This window comes from Sminthopsis crassicaudata, chromosome 5 (genome assembly GCF_048593235.1).
Source record: "Sminthopsis crassicaudata isolate SCR6 chromosome 5, ASM4859323v1, whole genome shotgun sequence".
Lineage (NCBI taxonomy): Eukaryota > Metazoa > Chordata > Mammalia > Dasyuromorphia > Dasyuridae > Sminthopsis > Sminthopsis crassicaudata.
The window spans coordinates 294,186,204-294,208,550 of NC_133621.1; the positions used below are offsets into that span (position 1 = coordinate 294,186,204).

General features: G+C 48.1%; 1 protein-coding gene across 1 annotated transcript; it reads left to right on the forward strand.

The window, feature by feature from the left end:
* Nucleotides 1–708: 708 nt before the first annotated feature.
* On the forward strand, nucleotides 709–21,615 carry FBXO7 (F-box protein 7). Its single transcript, XM_074271512.1, has 9 exons — nucleotides 709–1,025; nucleotides 5,120–5,420; nucleotides 7,775–8,002; nucleotides 9,245–9,386; nucleotides 11,410–11,493; nucleotides 15,650–15,748; nucleotides 18,094–18,270; nucleotides 20,246–20,283; nucleotides 20,849–21,615. The coding sequence occupies exons 1-9, from the start codon at nucleotides 904–906 to the stop codon at nucleotides 21,233–21,235; spliced, it is 1,578 nt and encodes a 525-aa protein (XP_074127613.1). The 5' UTR covers nucleotides 709–903; the 3' UTR covers nucleotides 21,236–21,615.
* The last annotated feature ends 732 nt before the right edge of the window (nucleotides 21,616–22,347 follow it).

Here is a 22,347-nt window from a genome sequence, read left to right on the forward strand (position 1 = left end):
TCTTTCCTGACCCTCCCCCCCTTAGAATCGTTCAAAAGTAGAAATGGGCTCTCCTGTGAACCATATTCTGCGCTCGATGGGACCCCACAAAATAATTTAATTCAATGCCCTCATTTTATAGATGAGGAAACGAAGTCCCAGAGGTGAATAATAAAGGCTAGCATTCATATAGTTTTTTTAAAGTTTGCAAAATATTTTACAAATATCTCATTGCTTCTCACAACAACTGGGTGGGGGAGGGGCAGAGAGCTGCCGATATTATCTCCTTTTTGTATATAAAGAAACTGGGGGAGACCGAGGTAAAGTGACTTGTTCAGGACTACAGAGAGATGTGAGGCTGGATTTGAACTTGGGTCTTCGAGGCCATCTAGAAGTTTCTGGAGTCAAAGTGGGATTTGGATCGAAGTGCTTTATTTTATTAACAGTTAGTAAGCGCCTCCTGTATACTGGGCATTGGCACATAGTCGTAGGAGTGCAAAAAGAGGTAAAGACGGAGCCTGTCCTCGAGTCGCTGCTCCGGACTCGGGCAACCGTATCAGCAGGAACCCGCAGGGGGGTGGTCCGCGCTTGCGCAGTTCCCTTCGGAGCGGCTCGCCTCCTCCCGCCCGCTCTCGGGAGCGCGCACGCAGCCCGGCGACGTCGCTTTGCTGCGCGCGCGCGCTCTCGGGGCCGCGGCCGCAGCGGCCCCGCCACTCCCCCAGGCGCCCGGGGTCGGCGGCCCGACAGCAGGGGGCGCCCTCATGGGAGGGGGCGGGGGCGGGGCGGAGCTCCCGTGCCCCGGACCGAGGCGGGCGGCTGACGAGGCGGCTGAGGAGGAGGAGGAGGCGGCGGCAGCGGCTTTCCGGTCCTTATCCCTGTCCCGGCACCGCAGCGGCCCGAAGAGCGAGAAAGGGCCCCGGCGCCATGAAGCTACGGGTCCGCGTCCGGAAGCGGACGGCGCCGCTGGAGCTGCCGGCCGAGGAACCGACGCTCGGGGAGTTGCGCGCGCACCTGCGCCAGGCCCTGCTCCCCGCCTGGGGCTACAGGTGCTGCTGCTGCCACCGCCGAAGAGGGGAGGGAAGCCGAGAGGGAAGAAGAGGCGCATGCGTGGGGATGCTCTTGCGGGGGCCGGGGGCAGGGCGAGGGAGAGGAAGGGGCGCATGCGCCGGGAGGCTTGCGGCTGGGGACTCCGGGGACTAAACGGGACGGGGTCGGGGGCCTCCTGGGAACTGCCGGGTGCGCGTGGGTGAGCGCGTGCAGCTTGGCGCTCGGCACCTAGCGCTACCCTGAGCTTGCACCGGGGATTTGCTTCCCTCGTCTTTTGCACGCTTGAGTGTTTGCTCGTGACTTTGTATCCACGTGGGAGTGTGCAGCCCTGTGCGCCCCGACGTGCGCAGACGCCCCGATTCTCGTGGAGGCTTGCACACTCGAGTGTTTGTGTCTGCAGCTTTGCACCTGCCAGCTTGTGCACATCCGCACCCCTGCATGAGCCTTTGCTACTGTATCGCTCTCTCCCCAGAAGTTCAGCTTCTGTCATCTCTTCCTGAAGCCATAAATCTGCCGAGCTTAACGGTGTCCGTGTGTATTACTGGGCAGGATAGAAACTCATCTAGTTCTTGGGATTGTGGCAGGGAAACTCCGAGCCTGAAGGAAGAAGTCTCCTGGGGCTGTTTATTTCCGGGACTTGGAAACTACCGGGATCCTTAGCTCGGGTCAGGGCTCGGGTTCTGAGGCGAGGAATGCAAACGAGGTTGCCCAGAAGCAGAGCAAGGGCCGGTGTCCCTTTCCTTTAATTTGAACCAAAAAAAAAAAAAAAAAAAAAGGGTGACCTTGCTGCTCTGAGGTGTTGTTTTTTTTACACAGACTGAAGAAATCTTTTTGTTAACTTCATAAATACTGCCCTTTTTTTGAGTATAGTCTATCCAATAACTTCCAGGGACTCCAGTAAAATGATACAAAGTGACGAGCTGGTCACAGCTTTAATTTGTTGGATCCAGAAGAGAAAGGAGGGAAGTGCTCCGGCGCATGCACATGGACCTAATGTGTTGAGTGCAAATGATGCCTTTAAGTGTTTTGAGAAAGGACATTAAGTGATGGTGGGTTTTTGTTTTTTTTTTTGGTTCTCACTATCAGTGCCCCCAGACGCTTTCCTGTTTAGACTCTCGTTAAGAAGCTGGGCAGGGCCCTTCTGAAAGCACCCTATTTCCCAGCCCGAACTTACAAACAAACCAGCCACTTTCACTTTTCTGTTCTTTTTTTCGTTAAGTCCGTGAGGGAAAAGAAACTGCTTGTGAAAGAAAATATACTTTAACATATTTTTTCCCTTTAATAATTGAATGGAATACAGACAGAAAAGGCTAGTTTGTGTATTCTGGTTTTTTTTTTTTTTTTTTTTTTTTTAAGCATCTGAAATGTAGGAGACAAACTAGGGCTCTCCCAGTGAGTGAGTGCCAGGATCTCTGGTGCCGCCGATAGGGATGGGGGCGGGGTGGTGCAGCTGAAGGAGGCAGACTGGGGCGGAGGGCACCACCATTTGTGAAGTCAGCCTGTGAGCCAGGATCCCTGGTGGTGTGTGGTTCTGTGTTGGAGCAAGCCTGAATAGTTAGATTTCCATCTCTTGTGTAAAATTAGACTTTTATTGATATATTTTTCATGGCTTAGATTTCCTCTGGTGTCTCTCCCCCAATTCTTGGAGAGCCTTCTCTTATAACAAAAAGAGGAAGAAGAAAAGAATCAGTCATCTATACATTGAAAAAAGTAGGTGACTTGGAACAATCAAACGTCTCCTTCTCTCCACATTCTTCCCCACCAATCCCTGCAAAGGCTATGTTCCTTTAAAAGCCTTTAGGACAGTGGCCCTCACACTTTTTAAATAGGGGCCGGTTCCCTGTCCCTCAGACTGTGGGAGGCCGGACTGTAGTAAAACAAAACCTCACATTCTGTCTCTCCCCATTTTCCATAACTGGGGGCCACAGCGGCTGCATCTGGCCCACGGGCCCTAGTTTGAGAACCCCTGCTTTAGGATATAGTAGAATTTTCCACCCCCCAATTAAGCCCCTTGTCCAGCTTAAATATCTATTCTTGTTTTTAGTAAACAGTTTTAATAATTTCCCTGTCCCAGACTTCCAACAACAAAAAACTTTCCCTCTCTTTAAATTATCGTACATTTATCCATGAGTTATAAGCCCTTACCCCTCCGCACTGTAAAAAGTAAGCTCTTTGAGGGTAGAACATGAAAAGGAATCAAGCTTTACCTCTAAAAGGAGGTGGGAGAGGAGGGTAATTTGTGTCTGGCAAAGAGTTGTTTATTGCTAACAATACTTCACTGTAGTAGGTGCTGTTATACGTTGATATTTTCCAGTGAACAAAAGGAGACAAGTCATCCAAAGGCATCCATTGGACTGTTGGTTCTTCTGAGTTGTTTTTCCCATTTATGCCAAAGTTGGCACCGTCATTATTTGAGCAGCTGGCAGGTTTTCTGCATTTTGTTTACAGAAGCATTTTGCAGATAGAAGCATAGTCACTTGTTTTCTGACAACCAAGAGTAATTTCCAACCATTTAATTCCATTCTAAAATTCTGTATCACTAGCTATACAACTTAGCATCCTGTGACTGATGATGAGATAAAAAGATATTTAAATAAGAAAGATCAAAAGCTAATTTTCTTAAGCACTTTGGGAAATGAAGCTCTAGGAAGAGGGAAAATGATTTCCACAGAATCTGACAAGGTAGCTTTTAAATCTCATAGAAATTGGTTGCCTCATCATCAGAAGGCATCATGAATTTGTCCATTGGGGCTGTGTTAATTTTTTTTTATTCATTGTTTTATTTTTTTCTGGTTACATGTGTATGTTAATTTTTAAAATGCACATTTCTTTACAAATCATGGGAGAGAAAAATCAGAACAAAAGGGAAAAACCACGAGAAGAAAACAGAAAAGAGAAGTGGACATAGCATGTGTTGATTTACATTTTGTCTCCATAGTTGTCTTTTGGGATGCAGATGATGTTTTCTATCCAAAGTCTATTGGGATTGCTTTGGATCACTGAGAACAACCAAGTCGTTCATAGTTGATCATCACACATTCTTGCTGTTACTGTGTACAGTGTGTTCTTGGTTTTGCTTGTTTGACTCAGCCTCAGTTTGTGTAAATCTTTCCAGGTCTCTCTATAATCAGCTTGTTCATCATTTTTTATAGAATAATAATAATATTCCATTGCCTTCATATGCCATAAACTTATAAAGCCATTTCCCAATTGATGGGCATCTATTCATTTTCCAATTCTTTGCTACCACAAAAAGAGCCGCTACAAATATTTTTGCACATGTGGGTACCCCCTTTTCCCTTTTTATGGTCTCCTTGGGATGCAGAATCAAAGGCTATGCACATTTTTATAGCCCCTTGGGCATAGTTCCAAATTGCTCTCCAGAATGGCTGGATCCATCCACAGCTCCACCAACAATGCATCAGTGTCCCAGTTCTCCCACATCCCCTCCAACATTTATCATTTTTTTTCCCCTGTCATTTTAACAAATTGCTTTTAAAAGTTATTCTTTACAACAGTGTTGGTGGTGTTTTCCCAAGGTCTTGTTATGCATGATGGAGCTGTGATTGGGATTGCTAGCCTCTCCCGGAGCAGGTTCTCGGGCCCACAGTGGGCTCTTGGACACCTGGTTTTCTCCTGACTCACCATCAGCAGGGCACATATCTGGAGTTATTTGTCTGGCAGGGATGATGAATACTCAACATGTGCACATTCTCCCTAAGCCCTCTTGGGATTGAATGGCGTACACCTGCAAATAATGTCTGGCCAGTTTAGAGATGATTCTCTCCTGGGACGGGAGGAAACGGAGCTGCCGAGTGAAGGGATCGAACCTATGGCCCCACTTTGCTGATTACACTTTGCTGATGTCACTGATTACATGAACTTTCTGAAGGTTGTCTGTGACAGGATCAGGATCGTGGTATAACTAGGACTGCAGTCCTAAGAGTGAGAGCGAGGCTTTTGTCAGCTTCTGGTCTCTGGGGTCGGTTTTTGTTCTCTTGCCCGCTTGTGGTCACGCCACACATTTGTTGTGATTCTGAATGCATAATTAAAGCTCTGGCATTAACTGTCCGTATCCGTTTTGTTTTGGCAGTTCTGACATCCAGTTTGCAGTGACACTGAACAGCAAGGATGCCCTCACCGAAGATGAGAAGACCTTGGCTTCCTATGGTGTTGTTTCTGGGGACTTGATCTGCTTGATTCTTGAGGAAGCTGTTGAAGAATCTTGCAGAGCACTGTCTTCAGAGGCAGCCCATCCCTCCTCCCAGAGTAATCCCAGTCAGTCCTCCTTGGCCACCAGTGAGAGTCAGTCCAGCCGGCAAGGCGAAGGAGAGCCCAGCGACCCCAGCCCTTCTCAGGCGGGCCAGCCTGGTGAACAGAGGGCAGAGAACGTGGTAAGGCCCAGGACGGAAGCACCCAAGGTGACGGCTTAGCCCTCCTCCGAGCAGATTGTGGCAGCTGCTTGTTGTGAAGCCTCAGCCGTGGAGGGGCCGGCTGGGCAGAGATCGCCCTGGAGCTTGCGCTTCTCCGGGGATCAGCTCTCGGCCCCTCACCCTCCGTTCTCACTTGTTAAGGACAGTGGTCCCCTTGGCCATCTGCCCATCTAGCTCAGACTTTTCCCTTAACCTCGTTCTAAGTATCCCATCCAGATGGGATGTTCGTACTTGGACATCCCCCTTGTCTTCATTTCCCATTTCTGGTCCCGTTCTCCCCGGCCCTTCCCCTCTTGGGGCTTCCCTCCTGGGCCTGTTCTTGACCAGTTCTGTTCCGTGTTATCCTCGGCCTTTGGCTGTTCGTCCCTTGCCAGATCCTCTTCTCAGAGGTTCCTGGAGGCCCACTCTGGGTCTGTCGGGGTGCATGGGGTGCTCAGCCCTCCTCTCTCCCCAACCTTTGCCAGGCGGCTCCTCCTGCTCTCCCACCTTCTCTTCTCCACCTTCCTGTGTCTGTGGTGGCCACCCCCCTCTTTCTGATCCTGCAGGTGTGCAGCCTGGGCATCGCCCCCTTCCCATTGACCTTCTCTTGTTGGTTCTTCCCTCCTGTGGCTTTGGTGCCTGCCCTTTTCTCCTTATCTACATGGCTGCTGACCTGCTTTGGGCTATTGGGATTGCCTTCCAAACGACCATCAGCCTCTCTCTTCTAGAGACGTAACCCTTCTTCCATACAATTGCCACTATCATCTTTTCTTTCCCAAAAATCTCTGTTCACTTCCGGTGGACTTTAGGATAAAATGCATAACTTTCCCACCGGGCCCTGGCTTCTTTTTCAGACCTCCTTGTATTTCTCTCCTTTACGCTCTCTCCAGTCTAGCCAAAGCCGTCTCCTTGTTTCCCCAGACTGGTGGGCTGCTCCCTCTCCTCTCCTCCTCTTTGGAGTTTGGCTACTTTCATGACTGGGCCAGGGGCCTCTTCTGGTATGAAGCTCCTTCTGACACCCTGGGTTGCTTTCTCCATCTTCACATTCCCTGGTATTCACTGAACCTCGGAACTATTCTCTTGGCCCAGGAGAAGGTATATGCACCGGGGGCCAGGCCTTTGCCTAATGCCTGGTTCGGTCTCAGCACCGGGGATCTCTGCTTTTCCTGTGACATGATCCTGGACTTGGAACGTCCCAGAGGGTCCCAGTTGCTGCCACTCAGTCCTTCCTCTCCCCTCCTTGCCTGTAGACAGCAGAGAGTATTCAGAAAGATCGGTAAGGGGGGCCAGGTGATCACCTATGTGAAGCCGGCTCTCCTCTCGTCACGGCCAGGTGTGTGGCCTGATTCAGCAGGGCTCCTGCTCATCCCTTCTTTTGGCGTAGCTGCCCCTTCTCAAAGGCAGAGCTTAGTACCGGGCACAGCCGGGGGTGCCCCAGCAAGATCTCCCCTTCTCGCCCGTGTTCTCCCATCATTAGCTTCCATCAGCTGGCTCCTGATTGAACTGGAAGTCTACTAAAACTCAGAGGCCCTCCCACTCTCATCCTGTGGTTGCCCTTTTTGGGAACACAGCATCACATTTATTTCTCTTAAATCCTTAGCTTTAGCCCAACATCTCAGTGCATTTAGATGTTGTTGGTCCTACTTTGGTCTCACACAACAGGTCCCATCATTTCTTCTACTCATCTGAGAAGCGTTCCTTCCATGCCTTCATCCAAATAGGGAATGAAAATGTTGGAAACAAGCGTGTGGCTTGGCTTGTGTAGAGTGCTCACTGGCTGCCTCTCAGAAGCCTCTGTTTGACCCCTGCCCTGTGACCGTGACCTCTGGCATGTCCAGACCTGGCCTCCTCCTGTGTGGGTTAGACTGATCTGGATGAGGCTGAGGACAGAGCTGAAGATGGACGTCAGATTGCAAGGGCTTGACATGGGAATGGGAGAGGAAACAGGCTGTGCTTTTCTCTAAGAAAATAGATCCAGGATGGTAGCATGAAGGGTGGCAGGATAAGAGATGGGGTGGGCTTCTGGGACTCAAGGGGCACACAAGGGGTGTGCCTTGGCAAGGGAAAGGGCGTGGTCCTAGAGGGGAGAACCAAGGCTGGCCCGGAGGCAGGGGGTCGGTCAGGAAGCATTATTAGGAGAGGAAGAAAATCTCACAGCCTGAGCTCGCCAAGGAACCTGGGATCTCCCTTGGCTCTCTGAGAGTCTTTGAAAGTGCTCTCGGAGCCGCCGAGTGGGTGGGATGGCCAGTGTTACTCTCTAAGTTTCGGCCCCTCCCCTGTGAGGCCCAGTGTGGGACCATGTGCAGGGCCGTGTTTATTGTTCTTTTCTCTTTCAGCCAGGATCCCATCTAGATTTTGATTCTGGGTTAATTCGGGAGGATGTGGATATGGAGGAGGGTCCGGGGTCCTATCCCACGGAGCCAATGCTGTGCAGTGAAGCTGTGGATGGTCAGGTGCCACATTCCCTGGAGACGCTGTACCACTCGGCCGAATGCGGTAGTGCCAACGATGCCCTCATCGTCCTGGTGCATCTGCTGATGCTGGAGTCTGGCTACACCCCTTTGGTAAGCCCCAGGCCCTGACCCCAACTGCGGTGTGGCAAGTCCTGTCCCTCCATGAGTCTCACTTGATGGCTCTTTAAAGCAACCTTTTATCTTGTCTCCTGGTGCTGTGTGATCTGTGATGTGACCAGGAAACTGAGAAGTCAGACTGTCTCCTAGCCAGGGTATCCGGGCACTGGGGTGCCATGGAAGTGTTAGCAAGGGGCTGTGGTCATTGCCCTGGGGGGGTGTGTGCACACGTGTGTGTGTGTATGGGGGCTCACTAAGGGGACTGGGAAAGCTGGGAAGCTGGGGTAGAGCTCCTCTTCTTCAGGAAGGACTCTGGAACCAGTGGCAGGGAAGGAAGGATGCCCCTCTGCCCACCCATCCTTTCTCTGTGTCAAGAAGCTGGATTGTCCTCCTCTTCCCCCCTGCTGGGCCCAAGGGGCCCTGTGCGCAGCAGAGGAAAGGGAGCTGGTCCTTGTGGCCCCAGGGAAGGGCCAGCGAGGCTCCTTGGCTTTAGATATCCAGAAGTCATCTAGCCTCCTTTCCTCCACAAGCCTCTTTTACTTCCACTCTTCCTTGCCTGTCTCTTTGCCACCCCTCCCTCATACGTGGTTCTCTCAGATGGCTCTGCCTGATTCTGGGCAGGGACCAACGAGGGGGGAGTTTGCCACAGGAGGAATTGCCATGAAGAACCGTCCTGGGTCCATCTGCTCCCCACAGTCCCAGTGTCCAGGGCAGCCCAGTTGTTGGCTTGTGGGAGCAGGTTCCTAGTAAAATCTGGGGTACCACCGACAGCAGTTGAATGGCAGAGACTTGCCCAGGCTAGGGGGAGCCGCGAAGTTAGGAGGTGGGGTCTGCTGCAGCCCCCTGCTCCCCACGGGGAGCTCTTCCCCTCGTTGGGCCTCTTTTCAAGCCCATTTGTCAGAGGTCCTCGTCCTGTAGCTGGACATGTAGCTGGGGAAAAACAAAGGTTTGAGATTGGTGCTTTGGGTTGCTGATCCTGCTGGACATCATTTGGTAACCTTTTTTTTGGTAGTGTTCTTATTTCTTACGCTGTTTCTCTCACCGGGAACAGGAAATTTATTTAAAATCTTTGGTTCCCCTCCCCCCCATTTTTACAAAATGGACGACTTGATTTGGGATGGGAGAAAATGGGACTAATGGGGTTATTCTTGAGACTCTCTGAGCTTCTGGAGATGTTCATTGGCTCGTCTGTAACCTTTCCCCTCTGTGTATGTGATCCCTTCTTTTCGCGCCCAGGGGACGGAAGCGAAAGCCGTGTCCATGCCCGAGAAGTGGCGCTCGGGAGGCGTCTACAAGTTGCAGTACACGCATCCTCTCTGTGAAGATGGCACCGCTGCTCTCACGTGTGTGCCCCTGGGGAGTCTCGTCGTCATAAATGGTAAATGGTTGGCTTCCGCCTGGGTTCCTTTTTAATGTGCTCGCCCACCTGGGCCAGACGTGCCATTCTGTTAGGCCGGTACCATTTGGTCCCTTTGCTCCCTTGGCCTTGGTTTCCTCGTCTGCAAAATGCAAAGTGCTTGATGATTCTTAAACACTCCAGAAGTGTAAATCATCATCGTTTTTATCACCTCCTTTTTGCTGTGGCTCGTTTGGGCAGGTAACAGACCAACTAGGAGACGTGGTGCTGTGGGTGAGTCCAGGGAGCACGATTACCTGAAACAGCACATTTCCATGGAGCCTCTCTCCTCTGGCGGGTGACTTAACTTCGCTCAGTGTTGCTAGACAAAGGCCTTTCCCCCTTCCTGGAGAGGAAAGGAGTTTGACATGTGTGGGGGGTAATCTTAGGGGGGCTGGATGGAGGCTCAGGTATATACTTATCTCCCCGTCATGGGGGGGTCAAGCCAAGATAGGGTGAGATCCTGTCCATTAACTGCTTCTCCACTTTGGTAGTAAGAGTATCACTAGGATCAGGGCCTCATATCTGGGAAGAGCAGTTGGGAAAGTGCTTTTGCAGCAAAGTCACTCAGAACAGATGAATTCTTCTTTATGGCTGGATTTTTTCCTTAATTCTGGCACCTAAAAAATGCCACCCTGGTAGTTTATGGTACAATTCATGAGCTATCTGAAGCTCTTCATAGCCATTGGTGGCCTGTGGACAGTGCTGTAAGAGCCACTGATCCTTTTGAGAGCTTTCTCTAACCTTTGATTTTGGTATTTTGGGGACTCAAAATTTTACTGACCAGTTCGTAAGCCAAAATCGGAATGGCCACGCTTGCTTTGGGCAATAGTTTAGTTCTTATTCAGCAATTCGACAGTATCCAATTCTCAGAATCGAATGGGAACTCAGAGGTCATATAGTCCAGTCTAGACCTGAATTCTTAGATTCAGGGATTTGATAATACCTCCTCATCCTTTATTCTAGGTCCCTTCTAAGGTAATTCTAGGTATTTTGAATGAAATCCGTAAATTCCATTTGAATCATTACATGCAGTCATCTGAAATTTGGCGAATTGCTTTGGTGATGTCTCGTGGTTCCAAGGAGTTCTGACAGCCTGGCCGCGAGGTCTGGGCTCCTGCATCTCCTGCTTTTGAGGAGGCCTCCTGGCACACAGAGTCTCAGTGACTGCCACAAGGAAAGGCTCGAGGCCTCGTGTGGTCAGTGTCCAGCTGACATTTTTGACTTGATGTCTTCAGAGAGGTTCTTCAGCCACAGTCTTGGAGGCCATTTGTAAGACAGAAATTGGCTCCAGGTGGAAGTGAAGATGTCTTCCGAAATTTGGGCATCTGTAACTTGTGCCGTTGTCCTTTGGGACTTCTCAGGCCCAAGCAGACTTTCACGAGAGGCAGACTTTCCGGGGCTGGTTCTGAATTCTGAAAAGCAGCCATGTGTGCCCGCACAGGAGCCCCTCACTGGGCCTTTTCATGGATGGGATGAAATGTCCCTTTGTGTATGTGACTAGAACGGGGCCTTGGGCAGGGGCAGGACTGCTGATCACTTGGATCCCTGGGCTGGGAAGCACGGTGGCATTCATCTCAGGAGCAGGCTCTGGGACTCACTGCCAGAGGTTAAGTCAAAAACAAACCAAGTTATTAGTGACCTTGTCAGAAATAATGACTTCATTGTGCTGAGCTGCCTCCCTCCCGTTAGCCTGTTAGCCTTGCTGCATTTGTTTCAATTGCTAACAAGCTGCTGTTGGCAATGTTTCCTAGGCTTACATATAAAGACTCTTACTGTATTTTATCATGGTGTTTTACAGGGGCTTCACTTCATGAGAAGGCTGATTTAAACTTGATGGCTCATTGGTTAAAGAACAGGTTAATGGTTTACAACAATTCATTGTGTATAATTTGTGTCCTTTAAGAAGAAGAATATAGTGTAAACAAAGACACAGAATTAACCAGAAAAGAAAACAGACATGAGCCTAGTATAATCTCACTTTTTTTTTTCTCCAATTTTGCAGCTACATTGAAAATCAACAATGAGATTAGAAGTGTGAAAAGATTACAGCTGTTGCCAGAGTCTTTTATTTGCCCCCATGAACAAGGTAATTTAGCTTTGTGAGTCATTTAAAAACCAAAGATCTTGGGATGAAGCTTTGGGCACTTGGGATTACCCAGAAGAGTGGTGTTTGGGGGGAAAAGTCATACATGTTACTAAACTAGTAAAAAAAGAAAATGAGATTTAGGAAGTGATTGAGGAGAAACATTGATTTCTAAAAGCATGAAAAGATCTTGATGTTGGGATTCCTTCTTTCCTTCCTTCCCCATCTTTGTCTTTGTTCACCCCCTTTTCATCCCAAGTTACCTTGATGAAGTGCAGGAGGGATAAAGGAATCCTTACTCATGATCATCCTTTTCTTCCATACTTTAAAAACCTGGTTTCTGTGAATAAAACTTTAAATTAAAAAAAGAAAAAGTTATTTCCCTATCGCTTAAGACAGGGGTTCTCAAACTATGACCCATGGGCCAGATGCTGAGGGACGTTTATTTGGCCCGCTGGGTTATGGCAAGTGGGCTGAGGGGCAGAGACAGAGTGTGAGCTTTTGTTTTTACTATAGTCCGGCCTCCCACAGTCTGAGGGACAGTGAACTGGTCCCCTATTTAATAAGTTTTAGGACCACTGCCTTAAGAGCACTAAATTATCTAATATTTATTTATTTGTTTGTTTGTTTGTTTTTGCTGAGGCAATTGGGGTTAAGTGACTTGCCCAGGGTCACACAGCCAAGAAGTATTAAGTGTCTGAGGCCATATTTGAACTCAGGTCCTCCTGACTTCAGGGCTGGTCCTCTATCCACTGTGCCACCTAGCTGTCCCAATTATCTAATATACTGTAAAATAGTAGCAGTTTCTCCTACTCATTGGGGTATGGTTAGAGTTAATCATTTTGGAGAAGCAGGATCATCATTTTGGACTCTTTTTCTACTAGAATATTCAGTTAAAAAGCAAGTATTTATCAACTATCAGCTGTATGCCAGGCACTGTGCTGGGCCCTGTGGATACAAAGACAAAAAATGAAATAGCCTTGCCCTTAGGGATCTTATATTCAACTAGTAGAGGTCACACATCTGCACATAGATAGATATGTACATCTATCCATATATGCAAGTTATGGACAAAGTCAGTTTTTGGTAACCATAGAGGGGAAGGCATGAATGGTTGGGAGTCCCAGGAAAAACTTCTGACAATACATGGCCCTTGAGCCAAGTCTTTTTTTTTTTTTTTTTTTTAATTATTTTCCCCAGTTACATATTGTAAAAAACAACTTTTTCTTTCTTTCTTTCTTTCTTTCTCTCTTTCTTTCTCTTTCCTTCCTTCCTTCCTTCCTTCCTTCCTTCCTTCCTTCCTTCCTTCCTTCCTTCCTTCCTTCCTTCCTTCCTTCCTTCCTTCCTTCCTTCCTTCCTTCCTTCCTTCCTTCCTTCCTTCCTTCCTTCCTTCCTTCCCTCCCTCCCTCCCTCCCTCCCTCCCTCCCTCCCTGTTGGCTTTAAATGACTTGCCCAGGGTCACACAGCTAGGAAGTGTTAAGTGTCTGAGGTCAGATCTGAACTCAGGTCCTCCTGACTTCAAGGCTGGTGCTCTATCCACTGGACCAATTAGCTGCCCCACGTATTTCTTTATGAATCATGTTGGGAGAGAAAAATCAGAATAAAAATGAGAAAAAAAAAACAAGAAAAAGGAAAAAAAAAAGTGAATATAGCATATATTGATTTCTATTCAGTCTCCATAGTCTCTCTGGATGCAGATGGTGGTGTTCATCCAAAGTTTACTGGATTGCCTTGAATCAATAAACTTCCTTGAACTGAGTCTTAAAGCATACATGTGATGGGAGAGGTAGAGGCACTGGGGCCAGCAGTCAGAGTACAGGGGCCAGCTAGGGTGAAGGTGTGGGTATGGGAGATGGCACATGTGTTGGGGGGGCACTCATTAGGCCAGTGCAGCAGGAATAGACCAGCATGTGTGAATGGAATACTGCTTGAGAATCCGACAGAGATACGGAAGGATCAGGTTGTGAAGACTTCTGGATGTCAGTAGCAGAGTTTATAGCAGTTGTAGAGGCAGTAAGGGGTCACTGTTTATTGAATAGGTAGGTATATAGTTAATCCTTCCACATTATGACTTTCCTCGTGATATGTATTGTGACTCAGCATAAGAAATTAACTGGGCACTTTGGAGTTTCGAGCAGATGACAAACAAAGGGTCACAAGTAAGATGACACAGAAAGCTTCAGACTAGAAATACATAAAATACATGTAAAGTATTGTATAATACAAACCTAGATTTTACAGTAAGGTGCTATCAAAACCTCATAAAAGGAAAAAATTCAGACCTCCGGTACAAAGAGAAGAGTAAAACATTTTTTGGGGATTTTCCAGTTTGCAGGGGTGCTCTGCCCCTCTCCTCTGTGATGTGGAAGATGTAACCGTATAGTATAAGACACAATACTGTTCTTACAGTATAAGGCACTGCCATTTTAAGAAGCCAAAGAGGAGATATTGGGGGAGAAAAAGCTCCTCAATGGAAGGAAAGCCTCCTCAATGGTTTTTGCATCCATTTAAACCTGTTTGCTGTGGAGAATACCAGTTTTATCAGTGGTTATATTGACATGCTTGGGAAAGCCTGCATAATGCTCTTGCACAAGCAGAGCTGAGATTTACTTGCTATTGACTCTGCTCCGTCCCAGCAAGCACTGGACGGGTGTGGTCTGGCCCTCACCTGGAGGTGGTATTTTACTGGGTGGTGTTCCTCATGACCTTCCAGAAAGGGTCCCTTGGGGCTGCTTCTGGAGACACTTTAGGGTTGGGTGGGCCATTAAACTTCTAAGCTAATTACAATATTTCTTATGGAATGTTAATGATGGTGCTGAGTTTATAAAGCCGCAAATATGCTTGAAGTTGGTGGGAATAGGATCAGGACGTTCTTGTAAGTATTGGCTTGGGATAAAAATAGGGGCAAGGCCTATGTATATGAAAGTCTTGTGAAACTTCTCATGAACTGCAGATATTGTGCAGGTTGTGGTTAGGGCTTCTGTGAGAGAATGTTGAGTCTATAATATTTCCCCTTCTAAAATATTGCAGGTGGAAGTTGTATAAACATCAAAGAATATGATATGGGGCAGATTTAAATATGAAAATTTTCCTCAGGGGGAATTCTGGACTTTTAGACTGCTAGGCCAATCATTTCAGTGTGTTTCAAGCCTAACCTGTGACCAAACTGAACATTGTTGCATGTCACATTCCGATGCCTGATTTGGGTACTTTTAAATAGGAGCATAGGTATTGATAGGGAACAGAGGGGAGGTGAATAAGGGAACAGTCATTCATAACCTGTTTCAACTGCAGTCCATTTAATTCTGACAAATGATTTTAAAAAATCTGTCTCTAGGCTATTATTTTTGGTCAGCAGATTTTTTTATAATGGATTTTTATTGCTCTACAAACTCATTAATTATTGATAACAGTCTCATAAGTCTTTAATTGGCATAGTCCTTCCCATGTGAATGGTGCCATTATTTATGGCCAATTTGAAATCTCCAACTACTTCTTGAAGTGTGAGACTGTATTTTTTTCCACAGGCTATGTTAGAAAACCATGAATTCACACTTAAATGAGAGACCATGACCTCTAGATTTTTATGTCATACTTTTGTGTTAGATTTATTTGTTTTAAGTTATTTTCATGTGGGTTTTTTAATATTTGATTTATTTATTTAATATTTTTTCTCCAGTTACACTCAAAAGAATTTTTTTTCTTTTGTTTTTAAAATTTTTTGAGTTCTAAGTTCTCTTTTCCTTACCCCTACCCACAATTAAGAAACCACATGTGAAGTTATTTTGAAGTAGATTTCAGTGTCAGTAGTTGGTGACCCTGGAGTGCGACTGTGTGTTTCTTGATTCTTGCCCATGATGTGCCTATAAGAACTCTTGGCCCTCACAGGGCATGGATCGCAGTCATCACTGTTGCCTCTACCGCGGGGCTTAGGCATGGCGGGGCTCGCTCTTTGGGCCTGGCTGCCTCATCCTCCCAGGCCTGGGGTAGGGGGAGGCTTCCTTCCTGTGCTTGGAGGAATGGGTGTTTGTCCACATGGGGGCTTTAATGGTTTGTAAATAAGAGCTGAATTAACCTCTCAAACCGCTGAATTAACAGGCCGCTTCTCAGAGTGTCGGGCCGCTGGTGTCACGGCTTCATATTCTGTCTTTTGTTTCAGCTGAGGAAAATGTGGCCCGGAAATACAAAGACCTGCAGAAGCTGTCCCGCCTTTTCAAAGACCAGCTGGTCTATCCCCTTCTGGCTTTTGCTCGACAAGGTGAGTGGTGCCGGGCTCTACCATGTGTGAGGGGCCAACAGTGACCGGGCAGTGTTGTCCAGTGTGGGGGCACCCACGTGTGGTCAGGCCAGGCCGCCCAGGGCCTCTCTCTCTGGCCTCCGTTCTGGGCCAGGCCTGGGCTTAGCCCCAAGGAGACTCCTGGGGGAGACATTGTGCAGACAGGACCATGGCCCAGACATCAGCATAGTGGAATTGGGAAAGGGAGGACCTGAGGGAGGCCAGGGGAGCACCAGAGGTGAAATGAGTAAGGAAAGACATGTCTGGAGTTGGGAGATGTCGAGTGTTGTACTGGAGCACCATGGGGAAACTAGCGTCTCGTGTGCAGAATGGGTGGCACGGTGAGGGGCTAAATGGAAGATGCCAGAGGGCTTGAAAAGCCAGAGAGGATTTTCGGTTTGTTCCTGGAGCTGGTGGGGGCCAGTGGTGTCCGGTGAATGTGGGTGATGTGGTCAGACCCAGACTGGAGGAAGGACTGGAGGGAGGAAGGAGCAGCAGCAGAAGGCTCTCGTGGCCCAGGCTGAGAGAGAGATGGAATTAGAGAAGTGGACAGTGAGATCAGAGGAGAGGCCAGGGAAGGATTCCTGAGGGAACCTCAAAAAGGTGGGAAAGGACCCATGGGGGTTTCTTTTTCCTTTTATTTTTACTGTGGGGCACTGTACTGGAAACTCTTAGTATGGGATCGCCAAGTCCTCGAATTTGAGAGGCTTGTGGCCCAGTCATTCCCCACGGACACTGTCTGGCTGTGTTGGCAGCTTAGAGCTGGGTGGTCTGACCCTAGGGCTGGCCTCCTGTCCTCCCTTCAGGCTGCCTGTCATCTTGAGGAAGCCGTCACTGTTTGCTTTTACTTAGAACACGTTCTTTTTTTCCACACATTCACCTTTCCATGAATTTGTAAGGAGTTTCACTTCTCTTAGGTTTGCTTTTGTTGTTCTGTTTCATTATGTCAGCATTTCTGAATTATAATCTCTCCACATTGTAAAAAGTGGCCTATTTTTAAAGTATATGGGTATGTGAGAGAGAGACAGACAGACAGAGATAAGAGAGAGAGAGAGAGAGAGAGAGAGAGAGAGAGAGAGAGAGAGAGAGAGAGAGAGAGAGAGAGAGTCAGAGAGAGAGAGACAGAGACAGAGAGAGAGAGAGAGAGAGAGAGAGAAAGACAGAGAGACAGAGACAGAGAGAAAGAAAGAGAGACAGAGAGAGAAGGAGAGAGAGACAGAGAAAGAGAAAGACAGAGAGACAGAGACAGAGAGAAAGAAAGAGAGAGACAGAGAGAGAGAGAAGGAGAGAGAGACAGAGAGTCAGAGAGAGAGAGACAGAGAGACACACACACACAGACAGAGAGAGAGAGACAGAGACAGAGAAAGAGAAAGACAGACAGAGACAGAGACAGAGAGAGGAAGAAGGGGGAGAGGGAAGAGAAAGAGAGAGAGAGAGAGAGGGAGAGAGAGGGGAAGAGAGAGAGAGAGAGAGAGAGAGAGAGAGAGAGAGAGAGAGAGAGAGTGTGTGTATGCAGCATATTCAAATATCATTAAAACTAAAAAATCCCCTGCAACATTTCTTAAGGAGTTTACATCAAGCAGGGGTTTTACTTGTACTGGTCTCAAGTAAAATCTAGGGAAGAAACATTGATGCTCCATTTCAGAGCTCAGTGTGATGGAGTTCAGCTCCTCAGCATCCTTTCCGTTTCCCTCATTAGAAGGGCTCAGAAGCTCCTGGGAGGGAGCACCAGATCTGGAGCTCTAAAAGTGGGAGTTCTCAGGACAGTTTGGCAGTTTGGCAGAACAGGCCAAAGGCTAAGTCATCTTTTGGTGATGACCTAGTTTTAAAACACTTTCGGGAAAACAACTAAAGAAATTGTTTAAAACTCTGGACACTCAAGACTTCAAATGGGAAAATGAGTTTTCTTTGTTATGAAAAAGAATGCTATGAAAATTATCTCTAAAATCGTATAAGAATTTAGGGTTTCCACAGGAGCTAGTCCTGTATAGACCATTCCCATTAGTCATGGTGCAACTAATCTACAAAGTGAGTCTGTTTGGAGACACGTGAAGCCCTCTTGTTAAAAAGTCCCAAAGGAATTATCTTCTAGCTGTTTGGGAATGTTGTAATGGCCTCTGACCGCTGTTAATGCTGCTTTGCATTTGTTGAGTGTGTGCCAGATGATCCCTTCTGGGTAGAAATGTGCAGGAATGAAAGGTTTGCTATGGGTTAGGAAGGGGCAGTTGTATAATTTAACTCCCATTCTGGAGGGCAGCTAGGGAGGGGGGTCATCGGGAGCTCTTAGTGCCACAGCACCAGTGACTCATTTCTCTTCTCTCTTCTAGCTTTAAACCTGCCCGATGTGTTCGGTTTAATCGTTCTTCCATTGGAATTAAAACTGCGGATTTTCCGGCTCTTAGACGTCCGTTCGGTCCTGTCTCTGTCTGCAGTTTGTCGTGACCTTTTCATTGCTTCAAATGACCAACTCCTGTGGAGGTTTATGTACTTACGGGATTTTCGAGGTGATTTTCAGAGCATTCTAATTAATGACAAAAGAGACCTAGTTTTCCCCATCTCCATTTGAAGTTTTAATTGAGTAGGATTTGCCAAGAGTTTTTAGTGGTATCCTTTGGTTGTTTTCCTCAAAGCATTTTAAAATTAATTGATTGTAACTGATAGCATGAATTAGACCAGAAAGAGTCTGGCCTTTGTGTTGCTTTGCAGATGTCCTGAGAGCTCCCACTTCCCACCTAATTCCACTATTCCCATAAACACATATGGCACATTTTTAAAATGAATGTTATAGCCAGATTCCCTAGAAAGGAAGGAGTAGAACCTACTCTCTGGTCCAGGAAATCCCCACTGTGCAAATAATCTTTGCTAAGAAATGAGACTCCCAACCGTGCCGTGAAAGCTGTCCTGTAAAAGCCTGGAACAGTTCAAGGGAGGGAGAAGCCAAGGGAAGTAAGGGAAGCTAATGGAACCCCCGAGGAAAAAGGGTGCCCGGCTTGTGTGACACTTCTGGGCTTTGTCCACGGGCCTCCTCCCCCTCCCCTTCTTCCCTCCTGCAGTCTGAAATGCTAGAAAGCACCTCTTTTAGGTGATGATCCCACCTCAGTGTGAATTCCTTTACCATTCTGCCTTCCTCCTGCCATTTAGCTGAGCCTCCCTTGCCCCAAAGGAATAGGGATTTTGAAGGAGCCCTCCCTTTGTTTTCTGACAAACAGAACTTTGTGGGTGACTTTGGGCAGATGGTGGCTCTCTCTGGACCTCGCCGGCTTGGCCATGGCACAAATGGTTTTGTTCTACTGTAGTGGAGAGAGGGGGTATGGAGGAGATAAGCAGGGAGTTGTCTTGGAGGGTCTGTCCCGGCCTTTCACACCAGATCTAGACCTGGATTATGTGTTTTTTGGCCAAGGTGAGGCTCACTGTGCTCACAGACTCTTTATCCTCAGGTTGGCCACCAAGAAGCAGAGTTTGGATTGGGGGTTTGAGGGGAACCTCTTCCACCTCAGGGAGTCCTTCCTTTTATGGCCCACTTTGGGCCTTGGTTTGGAGCAAACTAGTCCAGATGAGATTTCCAGCATGGGCAGGGTTGAGAAGCATTGGAGGTGATGGTGAGAGGGCCACGCTGCTCTGGGGCTTTGTCCCGTTGTGGCTGTGGGGCTGCCCGTGCTTGAGTCATGGAGGAGCACTCAGTTGCTCTTGGTGGAGGGAGGTCCTGGCACTGCTGAAATGATGGCTTGGGCCTCCCAGGTCTAACCCAGGGGATTGGGTTGGGGGAGACTAGAGGGGGGCATCAGAACATTGAGTGGCACTGGGTGGTGGCTCCAGCCGTGGCCAATGGCTTGTTCCTGGACTTGCTGCCATGTACTTTCCTAAAGTCTTTCTCTTCAGGTCCTTTAAGCTCAGCCTTAATACCCAGAAGCCTTTAGCACAATCTGGGGAGACTGAATGACTCCCAGGGGTGTTTACCAGGGCAGAGTTGGTAAGGGGGCCGAGCCCTTGCTCCCTTCAGGACGTGCAGGATGCCGCCATTTCTGAGAGTGAGACTTCCCTAGGAGACAGCCTGAGGGACAAGGGGATGGGAGCGCTGCTCCGGGAGAGAAGCTTTTCAGCAGGGGAGGCTTCCATGTTCGGTCCATGACACATAGCCTGTGTGAGGATCTCGTGAGCATCCCTAAGCCAGGGAAAGGCCTCTATAGCTGCTCCTCTGGGGGAGCACAAGGCCTCGCTTATGAGGCACCAGTTCTGAAGCGTGCTCAGGGGACCCCAGACCTGAGAGCTCGCCGAGGAAGGAGTGAGCTGGGCTGGTCCGTGTAACCTCATGCAGCTCTGCCCCTTCCTCAGTTCTGGGTCCTGGAGGCAGGGCCCGCCTGGGCTTGGGAACAGGAGGTATAGGCTTGGGTGTGGGATCGCCTTCTCCACATTCTCCTCTAGCCCTTGGACCGATGAGGTAATGTGGTCATTAACTTAGAAATTTGTCTCTTTTTGTAGATTGTGCTGTCAGACCTCGAGACACTGATTGGAAAGAAGTAGGTGCCTTTCAATACACTTTGATGGCTGTTGTCTAGAGCAGGGAGGAAGGGTCAGCACTTAGCAAGTCAGCCAGCTCAGCTGTTTGGTGGTGATGAGCTGATCCTGAATGAAAGGAGGGCCATTGTCAGGAGGAGCAGTCCCCGGGGCGCCTGGAAGGCCTTACTTAAGGGGACACAGGAGAGATGCAGTCAGCCCCGGGAGCCCTGCTGAATTTGGCCTTTGCCATCTTTAGTTTTGGGTCCTTAGTGTGTATGTGTGTGTGTGTGTGAAGAGCCTGGCAGCTTTTGGGCTGCAGTCCTGAAGTGTGGCCTCTTGGACTCTGCTCTTGTTCTCAGGAAGTCGGGCTCTTCAGAAATGGTTGTTAATTTGATCACGCTGCATTTGGACCCATGCTTAGGGCTCTTTCCCTTGGGCAGGGAGGAAGAGGAAGGGGATTTCTCCCAGAAAAAATGAGTATAGGTGAATCTGTAACTTGAAAACTAGTTATAATCAGAAAAAAAACCCAAAAAAACCTCCAGATCAGTCTCTCACCCCTCACTCTACTCTGCTGTCTTTGTTCAGCTCTACAGGAAGCAAAAACAGAGGAAAGATGCCCTGAGATGGAGGCACGCCATGTTCCTGCCCCCTCCGCCACACCCCACTCCATTCCATCCTGGCCCATTCTACCCCAGTCCCTTTCCTCCCAACCCCATGTATCCCCCAGGGATTATTGGCGGTGAATTTGATGAGAGACCAGTGCTTCCTTATGCTGGAGATCCAATCAATTCACTCATCCCCGGGCCTGGGGAAGCCCCTGGCCAGTTTTCCCCGTTCAGACCCCATTTCGATCCAATGGGCCCGTTTCCAGGGCCCAATCCTGTCCTACCAGGGAGAGGGGGCCCTAGTGACCGGTTTCCCTTTAGACCCAGCCGTGGTCGGCCAACTGACATCCGCCTCTCCTTCATATGATGGTTTTTAAGCTTATTTGAGCTTGCTTTAGGTTCTGTTTTATTTTTCCCTTAAACCAACAATGTCATCTCCTTGAGGCTGCGTGTCCCTAGTGTTTTATTGTGGTTGTGCACTCCTGGGCCCTTTGACTAGACCTGCCTCAAGTTTCCTACGGAGAGTGCAATTGGACTACCGGGTTTGCTGAAGGCTTCCCTGAGAAAGGGGTGCAACTCAAGAAGAAGAGGCGGCTGGGGCTCCCCGTTCTCTCTTCCCCATTCTCAGCAGGGTGTCGAAGTTACAACATGCTGCATCAGATAGACAACTTAACATGCAAAATAACATGTCTGCTCTGACTTTTCTTACAGAAGGATGTATAATAAATACTTAGGAGACCTTCCCAACCTGACTTGGGCCTCGTTAACTAGCGGAAACACTTCTCTGTGTTGAATCCTCTCTAGAGGATTTCTGCAAGGTGTATGGAATCTTGTCTCTTAGGGGATGCATGCGATGAATGGCTGATGAATGATTTGTTCCTGAAAACCAATTTCCTGGGCTGTCTTTGAACACCTTGATGTGCAATTGGTGATCCGCTGCTTTAAAAAAAATGTTCGGGCAGCCAGGTGGCGCAGTGGACAGAGCACCAGCCCTGAAGTCAGGAGGACCTGAGTTCAAATCTGGCCTCAGACACTTAACACTTCCTAGCTGTGTGACCCTGGGCAAGTCACTTAACCCCAATTGCCTCAGCCAAAAAAAAAAAAAAAAAAAAGTTACATGGAAATTCCATTGTGGTTTTTAAGACCACAAAATCACAAAAATCAAGCTTTTTTTTTATTTTTATTTTTCTTACAACAGAAAAGACTAAACACGAACAACTGCATAGAAACATGCCATGGCGTGACCAACATTGAAAATCTGAATCAGAGCATAAGGTTAGGCTCTCCAGAAAGGGTCTCTGGAATATTGCCATATTGCCTACGTTGGCTTCCTCCTTTTCTTTCTTTTGCATGTAGAGCAGTGGCATGGGAAAGTGTGAAAGAAACAGTTGGTATCCTAAATATAAGGGGATACCATCCTGTTTTTGCTATAAATTAAGACTTTTAAAAATGACAGTGAATAAACTAGACCAATAGTGT